Here is a 12,880-nt window from a genome sequence, read left to right on the forward strand (position 1 = left end):
CCGCCACATGTAGTTTGAGCAGGTACCTGGTCAGCCAGAGACAAGTTTCGCTGAATCAGGGTAATGCAGAGATCGGTTCCGGTATGGATCACTTGAATAAAAATTTAAAAAAAAAATCAAATATTTCAATATTATCGAAAAATCAATAATTACTTGAAACAGTTTCTGAAAAGCGCACAAAACCAAAAATTTCGAAATATTTAATAAATTAAGTCAACATTTTTCATTTTTTTTTAGCTTAGTTCGCTTAGGGGACAATTTCCAGCATTTTTGATGTTTTGGAAATTTTGAAATTCCATATCTTCCTGCAAACTCCATTTTAATTATAGCAATTTTTGCCCAAATTAGAACATACATTTCTGAGCCTAAGACAGGTATATTTACAACGCATATTATGTTGTAGGTTAATAGTTAGAACTTCCAACAACATTTGCCAATCTTTATGCAAAATTTTGATAAGCGTACGACTAATAAAGGAGCAAACATTTAAGCTGTCGTAACAACAATCACCTTAATTGCGGAATAAACACTAGATTATGAGTCTGGCAGATCTACCTATTCACGAGATGCCAGTAACTGCCCTCGTATCTGCACTTTACATAATTAGGGTTAGTGAAGTTCATTATTTTATACTGTTTGACTAAAAGCTGTAAACAAAACAGATGAGATATTTCCAACAAAATGATGAACAACATTACAATTCCTTCTTTGACTGTCAGTCTCCTATAGCTCTTAACCGTTACCACATTCGCAGCTTACTCATTGCCCTGATGATGGAGGCAGTAAAGACCTCTGAAACATCGGTACCCTACTACCAGACACAGAAGACAGCCATCGTAAGACTCACCATCATGAATACCTCCAATCCTAATTATAATTATTATCGTATTATTAAATGGATTGCATTTTGTACACTAAAATATTTAAAAAGAATTTTTTATTATTTTTTTTTTTTTGGTTTTCAAAAGTAAATCACCAATATGACAGTAACAAATAATGAACCACTGCATATAGGCATGTGAAATTTGTTTTGAAAATTGATCATAAACTTTAAAAAACAAAACTGTATAAAACACATCTTTGCATACATATTAATATATATACTAACAGGTTGACGGAGAAAAATTTTAGATTCAAATCTGGTGAAATTGATGTAACAATCATGTATATTAGGATGCAGTACGCAAATAAATTTTATAATTAAAATGTAAAATTATTAGTTCGTAATTACTTTGTATATAGATGAAAAGGGTAATGGAAAATGAACATCATATGTTCTCTCACAAGTACCACATTACTGAATGGTTTAGAGGTTACCATTATTTAATTTTGATACGTGTTCTGAGAAAGCCGTTTGGTGGGGGACTGGCCAAAAGCAAGGTCTGTACTTATATGAGAGAAAACAAAAAAAGAGACACAAATCCAGAACCCTGACAGGGATTTTAATCCTTAATCCTAGAGTTTGATTTGTCCAAAATTGTCTTTCGATCCAGTTACCATTAACACTAAAACCGAACTATTCAGAATAAGAGTCGGATTTCACCGAAACGTTACCGATAAATCCGGGTATAACAATTTATTTATAACACTTATATTTGCAAAACTTTTACGAATGCTGGAGACTGTCTCAACATTAATTCATCTTATTCTATTCTATTTTATTTTATTATAAATATGTTTACAAATTATAAAATAAATTATACAATAAATACAAAATTCTAAAAACAACAGCTAAGTAAAAACCTCTACAAACATAACATTTATCATAGACTAAGTTGGTCTTTTAACAGATATTAAGATACTTATTTGACTGTCAACATATCTTTCAGACCATAAATGCAAAATTATAGTGGTTCACAATATTTAAGAAAGAGCAGACTATAAAGATGAGAGAATAAGAGGAAAAGAATGACGGATGACGAGAGGCATATCAAAGGAATAATATAAGGTAAGTAAAGGTGAAAGATATACTCATTCTCTCCTTTTCAAATTCCTAACTGCTTATTATTCAGGATCAAATATCTAATTCATATAAGATTCTCAACTTAAAATGTCAATGAATAATCAACCAATCAATAAATCTATCAATGTGTCATAAGAATTAACCCACCTTTAAATTCCAAATAAACAGAAAAAAAATTAAGTTCTAGAATATGATAAAATGCGTCCTATTATCTATGTTCTTACCGATCTCAAGAATTATGATAAAGTCAATATCCAGGTGAGAATATCTTTGTAATTACATTATAATAGTCCTACTGCAGGTTTGAATATGATTTAGAAAGAATCTGTGATCAGAGAGACAGGTTAGAATTATCCCTGTCCCCATGAAAATAAATACTTTATACAGAAAAACTAAGGTATTCAAAAATCCCAGAAACCCAGATAAGGACTAGTTAATATTAGGATTGGAGACCGCAAATAAGTTGGTGCGGACATATCTGCCATGTCTATCAGCGTTTGAATACTCAAAATCACATATCCGAAATTGTGTATTTTAGGCATGTGGAAAAAAGAAATTCCTTCTGCCAAGTTAGAGAAATTTCCTGATCATATATATTATTATTATTATTATTATTATCAAGTTTACTGATGAACATTATCTTTATATGATTTAAGAAATTCAGTTCTTACTTCTAATAAAACATATTTCAGCTCTATTCAAATAATCATTAATTACTAATGTTTAAGAAATAAATAGCTGTTCACTCTAAAAACTGAATTAAATTTAGTAAATACATTTACTGTCTCGGTCAAATTCCAAATTACTCGACATTAACTTAAATAGTACAAACAATTATTACTACTATTTCAAGAGTTAACATAGCTGGCATATTAATAACAATGAGATTTATTAATTAAATAATAATAATAATAATAATCCGTGGCGTAACAGCTCCAGAGAGCCAAAGCCGAGTAGGTTGACTGATGACCTTACGTTCACACGCCTAAGCAGAGGTGAACGATCATCCAACCAGATACAGGGTGACGTGTGGTCAGGACGACGAACCCCCAGCCATTGCTAGCTTTCCTGACCGGATTACGCTACATATCGTAGCTTCCCAATTTCCTCACGATGCTGGGTTGGCACCGGTCCCATACACTGGTCGAAAAGCTCATGAGAAAATTTCTTCTCCCCCGAGACTCGAACCAGCGCGCATTCCGTATCGCCGGTCCGAAGCATGATGCCTCAGACCGGGCGCCTACGGCGCGGGAACTTTATTAATTACAAAATTTTTAATATTGACTTTATCAAATTTATTTTAACCTATATCCCCTGAGCTAATTATTAGATTACCTCTCAACGGTCTCCAACTGAATAACCACTGCAAAAGCTGACACTTTGTCCATGAGCATGGCAGATTTGTTGTTTCATGAGCTGTGTGCAATCCACCGTCTGCGAAGAGAAGAAAAATTTAAAATACATTTTGAGCAAATATTTAGAATGTAGGCCTACTATTAAATTCAAAAAGTGTTTACCATTTTATACTTTCCAAAATATTAAAAATTGTATTGCACAACCATTATGAGAGTTTTCTGTAGTGTGAATCACGTTTCCTTACATTGAGTAATGACAAAATATAGATATTTGAAAACAAAGTAGTAAGGAAATAAGGCTATTTGTATCTAAGAGAAGCGATGTAAATCAACAAATTAAAATATAACTTAAAAAGCAGCAAGACCAGTCTTACAGATATGGATTGTGAGGCTGTGAGATTGAAGGGCATGCCCCAAAATCTTGTAGGCCTACAATGGCAAGCTTTGGTGTTAAGGTTCTGAACCTTCGTTTTCTACTCTTCAGGAGTCAAAGTAAATGGTAAGTTGAAGATTTCCGTCTTCTGGGTTGCGCTGTGTAGTCTGGTCGATGTTAACCAACGTTTCAGAGGTCATACTGCCTCCGTCATCAGGGCGATGAGTATGAAGATTTCTGTCTTCTGGGTTAATGCGCTGTGTAGTCTGGTCGATGTTAACCAACGTTTCAGAGGTCATACTGCCTCCATCATCAGGGCGATGAGTATGAAGATTTCTGTCTTCTGGGTTGTTGCGTTGTGTAGTCTGGTCGATGTTAACCAACGTTTCAGAGGTCATACTGCCTCCATCATCAGGGCGATGAGTATGAAGATTTCTGTCTTCTGGGTTGTTGCGCTGTGTAGTCTGGTCGATGTTAACCAACGTTTCAGAGGTCATACTGCCTCCATCATCAGGGCGATGAGTATGAAGATTTCTGTCTTCTGGGTTGTTGCGCTGTGTAGTCTGGTCGATGTTAACCAACGTTTCAGAGGTCATACTGCCTCCATCATCAGGGCGGTGAGTCTGAAGATTTCTGTCTTCTGGGTTGTTGCGCTGTGTAGTCTGGTCGATGTTAACCAACGTTTCAGAGGTCATACTGCCTCCGTCATCAGGGCGATGAGTATGAAGATTTCTGTCTTCTGGGTTAATGCGCTGTGTAGTCTGGTCGATGTTAACCAACGTTTCAGAGGTCATACTGCCTCCATCATCAGGGCGATGAGTATGAAGATTTCTGTCTTCTGGGTTGTTGCGTTGTGTAGTCTGGTCGATGTTTACCAACGTTTCGGAGGTCATACTGCCTCCATCATCAGGGCGGTGAGTATGAAGATTTCTGTCTTCTGGGTTATTGCGCTGTGTAGTCTGGTCGATGTTTACCAACGTTTCAGAGGTCATACTGCCTCCGTCATCAGGGCGATGAGTATGAAGATTTCTGTCTTCTGGGTTAATGCGCTGTGTAGTCTGGTCGATGTTAACCAACGTTTCAGAGGTCATACTGCCTCCATCATCAGGGCGATGAGTATGAAGATTTCTGTCTTCTGGGTTGTTGCGTTGTGTAGTCTGGTCGATGTTTACCAACGTTTCGGAGGTCATACTGCCTCCATCATCAGGGCGGTGAGTATGAAGATTTCTGTCTTCTGGGTTATTGCGCTGTGTAGTCTGGTCGATGTTTACCAACGTTTCAGAGGTCATACTGCCTCCGTCATCAGGGCGATGAGTATGAAGATTTCTGTCTTCTGGGTTAATGCGCTGTGTAGTCTGGTCGATGTTAACCAACGTTTCAGAGGTCATACTGCCTCCGTCATCAGAGTATGAAGATTTCTGTCTTCTGGGTTGTTGCGTTGTGTAGTCTGGTCGATGTTTACCAACGTTTCGGAGGTCATACTGCCTCCATCATCAGGGCGGTGAGTATGAAGATTTCTGTCTTCTGGGTTGTTGCGCTGTGTAGTCTGGTCGATGTTTACCAACGTTTCTGAGGTCATACTGCCTCCATCATCAGGGCGGTGAGTATGAAGATTTCTGTCTTCTGGGTTGTTGCGCTGTGTAGTCTGGTCGATGTTTACCAACGTTTCAGAGGTCATACTGCCTCCGTCATCAGGGCGATGAGTATGAAGATATCAGTCTTCTGTGTTAATGCGCTGTGTAGTCTGGTCGATGTTAACCAACGTTTCAGAGGTCATACTGCCTCCGTCATCAGAGTATGAAGATTTCTGTCTTCTGGGTTGTTGCGTTGTGTAGTCTGGTCGATGTTTACCAACGTTTCGGAGGTCATACTGCCTCCATCATCAGGGCGGTGAGTATGAAGATTTCTGTCTTCTGGGTTGTTGCGCTGTGTAGTCTGGTCGATGTTTACCAACGTTTCTGAGGTCATACTGCCTCCATCATCAGGGCGGTGAGTATGAAGATTTCTGTCTTCTGGGTTGTTGCGCTGTGTAGTCTGGTCGATGTTTACCAACGTTTCTGAGGTCATACTGCCTCCATCATCAGGGTGGTGAGTATGAAGATTTCTGTCTTCTGGGTTGTTGCGCTGTGTAGTCTGGTCGATGTTAACCAACGTTTCAGAGGTCATACTGCCTCCATCATCATCGTCCACCCTTCTATTGTCTTCCCTAGTCACCTTCTTCCAACCCTTTCTCCCACATCATTCTTGATATTCCTTGCTTCCAAGTAATTTTAGGACTTCCCAATTTCTATCTTCCTTGTGGATAATACTCTTAATACATTTTTAGCAAACCTGCCATTTGAACTGCTTGATTTTATAAAATCTACATTAAAATTCTGTACATTCATTTTTTTTTTCCTAATTTCGTGCATTCTGGAAATCCTGGCAGAACATCGCCAAAAATCAATTTCTGCTGAAATTAATTTTGATTCAATCTTTTGCTTTAAATGCCATGTTTCTGCCCCATATGTAATCATACTCTTTAACTATTGCATTGTACGTATTTGTTTTTGTCTATGTCGTAATATCCTGATCCAAGAAAATAAATTATAATACATTGGATTAGACGTGGAAATATATGTCCCCCTTACAATGCAGTGTCCCACCTAGCATTATCGAAAGATTACCTCCAATGGTGGACGGTCTAGTAAAGTCCTGCTTTCTCCTAAACCCCGACAGATTCCCCCAATCTTCTGGCTTGCACCAATTTGTTGATGTCCTGATAAGTCTTTATCATAGGAGGATGAACGCTGCTGTTTGCGCTAGAGGACGTGCAACCTGGATGCAAATGAATACAGTCCGCGCCATCTTGGCCGTCCTTGGCTGCTTTCATGTAACGAAAGAATCGTAGAATCTCTGGGTTGTCTGTCGATGGTTTTCTCAACTCATTCAACTCTCTGAAATTGGAAACATTGCTCGATTAAAATGTATACATAATATGGCTAACATATAGACTGAAAAACAGGTGTGTATGTGCTGTTAATAAGGGGATCACACCGGCGAATAATTTATTTTTCAATTGAATAAAAATTTACTTGGATATTATCCATCGTCTAGTAATAAAACGTAAAAAAAAACGTAAAAACGTAAAACGACGTTTTGGAGATGGGGCTCTATCTCAGTCTTCAGGTTCCTACTCAGTTGGGCCCACTAGATAGAGCTAGACGGAGATAGAGCCCCATCTCCGAAACGTCGTTTTACGTTTTTTACGTTTTTTTTTTACTTTTTATTACTAGACGATGGATAATATCCAAGTAAATTTTTATTCAATTGACTCTTCACCATCGTCAAGAAGTTTTAAATTTATTTTTCGTTTTCACATTTGAAAGTAGGGACAGGCAATATGGAAGCATATATTGATTTAAGTGTCTTGATATTTTGGTACTGATGTATTGCCTGTACTGTATGATTTCTGTGAAGATATCAAAGAACTCGAGACGATAAACGACAAGTTAACACGGGGTTCGAGCTAGAAATAAACAGACACCAAAGGCAGTGGTAAACGTACTATTGCGACGTGGTTATTGGTTTAGGTCTAGCGTCGAAGTAGGTCAGCCAAGTTGGGGGCCCCTTCCATCTTGACGTCACTGCATCCAATATCGGTCAATGTGTCGAGACAGCTGTACCAGCTCAGAGGCCTCACCTCGTGCGTCGACTTTTGGCACCCAAACGCGTACATTACAAAATGTGTTAGCGGATGTTGTATCGGACGTGTTACGGAGTGGCACACAGGCGAAGATGTGGGCTACTTGTGGTCCAAAGAATTAACAGTAATCTAAAACCTGAACCACTATTTAGATTTTCTGACTCCAGAAATAAATTCAGGATGGAACAGGGGAGGATTAAACTTAGTATCAGGTTATATAGTGACGCTGCTTCAACTGTGTATGTTTCAGAAGAAATTTGAAGGAAAAACACTTGGTTTTAAAATAGGGGGATATCCACTGCTTGTGTGACTGAACAAGGAAGAGTTTAGAACATGCTACAAATATGAGGGAAACATGCAACAGCTGACGTTGTTAAACCTCAGACACAGATGGGAAGATATGTTAGAAATTTATTGTAAATGTACTTAGTGTGAGGTCGTGGACTACATTCGTCTGGCTGAGGATAACGTCCAATGACAGTATCTTGTGAACATTGTAATGAAAAGACGGATTTCATAAAAAGCGAGAATTTCTTGACTATTTGAATTACTATAGGCAGTTTCTGCATCATGAAATTAGTTTATAATAAGGCCTGCTGAGGTTGCGAGGTGTCGGATGTCCTTTCTCTCCCTTGTTCTATCTGTCCATCTTCATTTCCTAACTTGCTTCCAGTAAATTTATTATTTATGTGCTATTCAATTTTAAAAGCAAAATGTCGTTCCTATGTTATTAGTTGAATTGAGTTGAATTCCACGTCTGGAATTACTTATTTAAGTATCAGTAAATTTGTTGTTGATTTCTTTCATGCAGAAAATGTGCTGCTTAAGATTTACGCCTTACATATCCGTGTTAGAGACCTTGACTTTTTAACACGAATGCTTAACTGGGAATCCTCTAAGTGAAGGACGACTCGAGCTGGACTACTTTCGAGCTTGAGAAGAACACATCCTGTACATGTTCAGTTCGGAACTGAACACTATTCGGAATCTCCAGAAAGCACTTGTAAGCGGAAATGAGTCGACCCCATTTCTCACTAAGTGTGAAGAATGCCTTGCCCTTCTGTGTAACAACGGTTTTACACTCAAAAGTTAAAGACCAACTACTCTTGATATGCAGGGCCTGCCCAATGAATATATTGAAGGGCTGAGTTCAATTTGGCGGTCCAAAGGTAGCATAATCATAAATTATTTGAAAATATTAAAATTACAAAATCCTAATAACTTCATCAGAATAGAACCAATAAACTTTTCTTCAAACCACGACATTTGATAAACATAACAAAATCTTCTGTCATTTTTCATACCTAAAATTAGTCTTGGTGTTTATGTATCGTAGACAAAGTGAGTTTTTTAAAATAAAATAACGTTATCATCTACACTCAATACAATAAATTATTATATTTTCTTGTATTTTATGAACATTAGACACATTAAGATGTTTTGAGCTAGTTTAAAATATATGAAAACAATTAACTTGGGATTTACAGTAAAGTACTATGAATAATAGCTAATAATTAAGCACCAAACCTAAATTCACCCATAACAGAAAATTTTATTAAAACTCGTTGCATAGTCCAGAGGTAAAACGTAAATGGACAGACAGACACGCCCCTCCCATAAAGAGATTGTTCCTTCGTGCTTGAAAGTCCAGTTTTCTGGAAATTGTAAAGCGACGCCTGAATTTCCCGGTTGAGTTGCTGTCCAAGTCAGCGTGGCGAAACGGTAACTGTCCGATTGGTTCAATGCACCAGTCAGCGAAAACGATGTTAAAGCTCTTAAGCTACGTGAAACAGTTTTCTTAGGAGCGATTTGGACCGATACACAAACCTTCTTATGAGCCGAGGTAGCTTAGTCGGTGTAATGACTGACTACGAGCTGGACGACCGGGTTTCGATCCCCGATGGGGCATAGGAACATTTCTATAGCCTCTGCGTCCAGACCGGCTCTGGGGCCCACCCAGCCTCCTATCCAATGGGTACCGGGGTCTTTACCTGGGGGGTACAGCGCGGCCGGGCGTGACGCTGACCCATCTAGTGCCGAGTTTACGAATGAGTAGGAGCTAACATCTGCTCTCCCCCTGAGCGTCTACATGGCCTATAGTGGGACAGCTTTATTTTACATTTTACAAGGACTGCTTATGGTCGTATTAACTACAAGTTCAGTCGTTCTTAAGAACCTGAAACTTGCTCAGATGGTTAAGAAATTCTTCCGTTTTATGAGACTCAATGGTTCATTACCGTGTTATCAACAGCCCGGCACCAGACCCTATCATCAGCCTTATGAATTCAGTTAACATCTTCACAACTCAGAAGACCACAATCTCTTGATCCTTATTTATATTATTTTCATATTTAAACCTCGGTCTCCTCATTTGAATGTTCCGACCATTAACCTCGTGGTCACTCGTAACCTCTTTATACGTTGCGAGGGGTATAAAATTACGCTAACCGGATTACGAGAACACTGACCGTATCGGATTATACCAAAATGAGTACGTTTAAAAGCAGTAGGAAGTTAATGCTAGGATAAGTCCATCAGGAGGACGTCCTTAAATGACCTATGTATGAAAAGAATGTCAATGAAAATAAAATATAACTATTTTCTATAACCCCTGTGTTTCTGTTATTAGGCCTACTGTAATAACAAATTCCGTATCGTACAATTTTCTGTTCACTGATCCATATAAATGGAACGGTTCCTAGTTGGTCTTTCTACAAGCTATTGAAGAATGATTTCCCAGAATAAGCTAAGTCAAAAACAGTATTTTTTATTCAGAAAACGAGAAAACCGTATATCTGCAAATTAATTTTATGTAGGGAAAACGTTTGTCTAGAACAGAATGATACTGATATTTTTTTTTACTTCGGAAAAATATTTCCTCTTTCCCAATTTGTAAATATTTCAATTTGTTCCAGACTGAACTAAATCAGTTGACTTAGAACATTTTGGAAGAAAGGCATAATTCTAAAGTAGCGGACTTATTATAAATCGCCAGATATCTGTGAAAATATTAATTTTAATGTATGTTATAACACAGAATAAAAATGTAACGTAAAATGGAAACCACATCAAACATCCAATGTAATATACACAAATTAATATTGCAAATTAAGACCACATTACTAGGAAGACAGTGCCTTAAACCTGAACCTGCCTGCAAAAACTGCATTAATTGTTTTGCTGTAATCTGCTAGGATAATCAGAACAGCTATCATGAGCGCTGACTTGTCTCAGTACGACCAAAATGGAAAATTCCCTGATTTTCTAGTACCAACAACACGGAATGTACAATTTGAACAGAATATGCGTGGATCCGTGCTTTTAATAAGTCTACTTAGACAGATGTTGAGTCTGTATTTTCAAATGAGTTAAAAACAGTCTTTCTTCAGATTTTTACCAGCTGACTATTAATAATCGTTCTGCCATGCCAGCAATAGCGTTTTAAAATAAACTAACAATAATTCAGTTCTTCAAATGATGTCTTCGCGTTAAGTTTGTTGGCCAAACTTTTCCCTTATTCACATTACATATATTACCAGCTCATATATCTGTTTGGACTCCGTTAAAAGGATTCCTATCAAATATCTAAAAGAATTTATAGTTCCAGAAATTAATTTTAAAATATAAATTATGAAGCTCTTGATTATGAATTTGTCTCTTATCATTTCATCTTTTTAGAGCACATGCGTTCTAATCGACAGTTTATTTTCAAAGTTTTGCACCAACTTAAACATAAAAACCATTGCATTTCATGCACAGATACGTTCAGGAGGAGCCATTATAAGAGCCATTAGAAACGCAAAGGATTGTGATATTATAGCTACACGCTTTCTAAGACGTCTGTGTTCAATTATACGAGACTAAGTTCACAATCAGTTTTATATTCAATTCTTCTGCAGAAATTCGTAAACTGCACGGTAACGGTCAATGAAACCGTATGGGTGTGTTGTCGGAGATAAATCTTTTTCCTCTCGGGATTCAAATCCCGATCTTCCATACCTTTGACCTGTACCAGATTATATAATAGGAAGTCACACCTGAACAAAAGGACTGGAATACTGTGATCCGATTCCTAAAAGGGAAAGATTTTTTTCTTCGTCAAGAAATGTAGACAAATTTAGGGTTTACCTAGTCTCCTGTTCACTGGGTACAGTGGTTATTTCATAAGGGGTATACAGTAAGCGGAACATGGAGCTCAACATTCACTTAAAACTAATGCCTAGTTTAAGAATGCGCGTAGCTATGCTACCACACCTCAATACGTGGTACATGACGTGGTGCTAGGTTAAGCACCAGGAACAGTTTCCCCTTTAACTTACAACTCTACGTTTTTAAATGTCTTTCTTATCTAGTAAACACCGGATACAAATGAAGATGGCTGTCTTCTGGGTTGTTGTGCCGTGTAGTCTGGTAGAAACATGGACCTCTGAAACGTCTGTAAACTTCTACCAGACTACACAGCGCAACAACCCAGAAGACAGAAATCTTCATACTCATCGCCCTGATGACGGAGGCAGTATGACCTCTGAAACGTTGGTAAACATCGACCAGACTACACAGTGCAACAACCCAGAAGACAGAAATCTTCATACTCATAGCCCTGATGACGGAGGCAGTATGACCTCTGAAACGTTGGTAAACATCGACCAGACTACACAGTGCAACAACCCAGAAGACAGAAATCTTCATACTCATAGCCCTGATGACGGAGGCAGTATGACCTCTGAAACGTTGGTAAACATCGACCAGACTACACAGTGCAACAACCCAGAAGACAGAAATCTTCATACTCATCGCCCTGATGATGGAGGCAGTATGACCTCTGAAACGTTGGTAAACATTGACCAGACTACACAGTGCAACAACCCAGAAGACAGAAATCTTCATACTCATCGCCCTGATGATGGAGGCAGTATGACCTCTGAAACGTTGGTTAACATCGACCAGACTACACAGCGCAACAACCCAGAAGACAGAAATCTTCATACTCACCGCCGTGTAAAACTCAAATCTTGCGATACAAATCACAATTTTATCATAGTTGGCATTTCTTAGAAGGGGAAGATAGAACTCTTTCCCTGGCCGTGTTACACTTCATTTGCATTTGTTTAGAACAAACACTAAAGGCAAACCTCACCTGCTCAGCTGCGCAGAAACGAGATTGCTGTACGGCGCGAATTTGGCCGGGTTGTTGTACATTGCACAAATGAGACGCTCTCTGCAAGTCTCTGTTTCGTACCCCAACTGCTTGAACACGCTGTCTAGTCTCGACAGCAGCGGACTGTAGAAAGGGTCATAGTTTGTTAGTAGAAGCGATGATGAAGGAATGTTGTGGAACACCTTGTAGTCCTGCTTCTTGTTGGGTTGCTGGTGACGCGTGTAATAGCTCCCATAGTGATGCTGGGCTCCAATAGGAAGCGACTCATAGCTAACTTTGGAGTTCCCTGTACCTTGCTGTTGGAATCTGCGAATAGTTCACACAGATATTTAATTGAATTGTTATG

At 38.4% G+C, this 12,880-nt stretch overlaps 1 protein-coding gene across 2 annotated transcripts in view; it reads right to left on the reverse strand.

The window, feature by feature from the left end:
• Positions 1-868: 868 nt before the first annotated feature.
• Positions 869-12,880, reverse strand: part of Osi24 (Protein) — a 130,315-nt gene continuing 118,303 nt past the window's right edge. For both annotated transcript variants that reach the window (XM_087350639.1, XM_087350640.1), the window contains exons 4-6: positions 12,514-12,840; positions 6,358-6,627; positions 869-3,397 (exon numbers count right to left, since the gene is read on the reverse strand). In XM_087350639.1, the coding sequence (XP_087206765.1) occupies positions 6,396-6,627; positions 12,514-12,840 (559 nt within the window). In that variant the 3' untranslated portion in view covers positions 869-3,397; positions 6,358-6,395. The remainder of the gene's footprint in view (positions 3,398-6,357; positions 6,628-12,513; positions 12,841-12,880) is intronic.

The sequence above is a fragment of the Zootermopsis nevadensis genome, unplaced genomic scaffold (assembly GCF_977971745.1).
Source record: "Zootermopsis nevadensis isolate Lab colony 2312 unplaced genomic scaffold, Znev_1.0 Znev_ptg000017l, whole genome shotgun sequence".
Lineage (NCBI taxonomy): Eukaryota > Metazoa > Arthropoda > Insecta > Blattodea > Termopsidae > Zootermopsis > Zootermopsis nevadensis.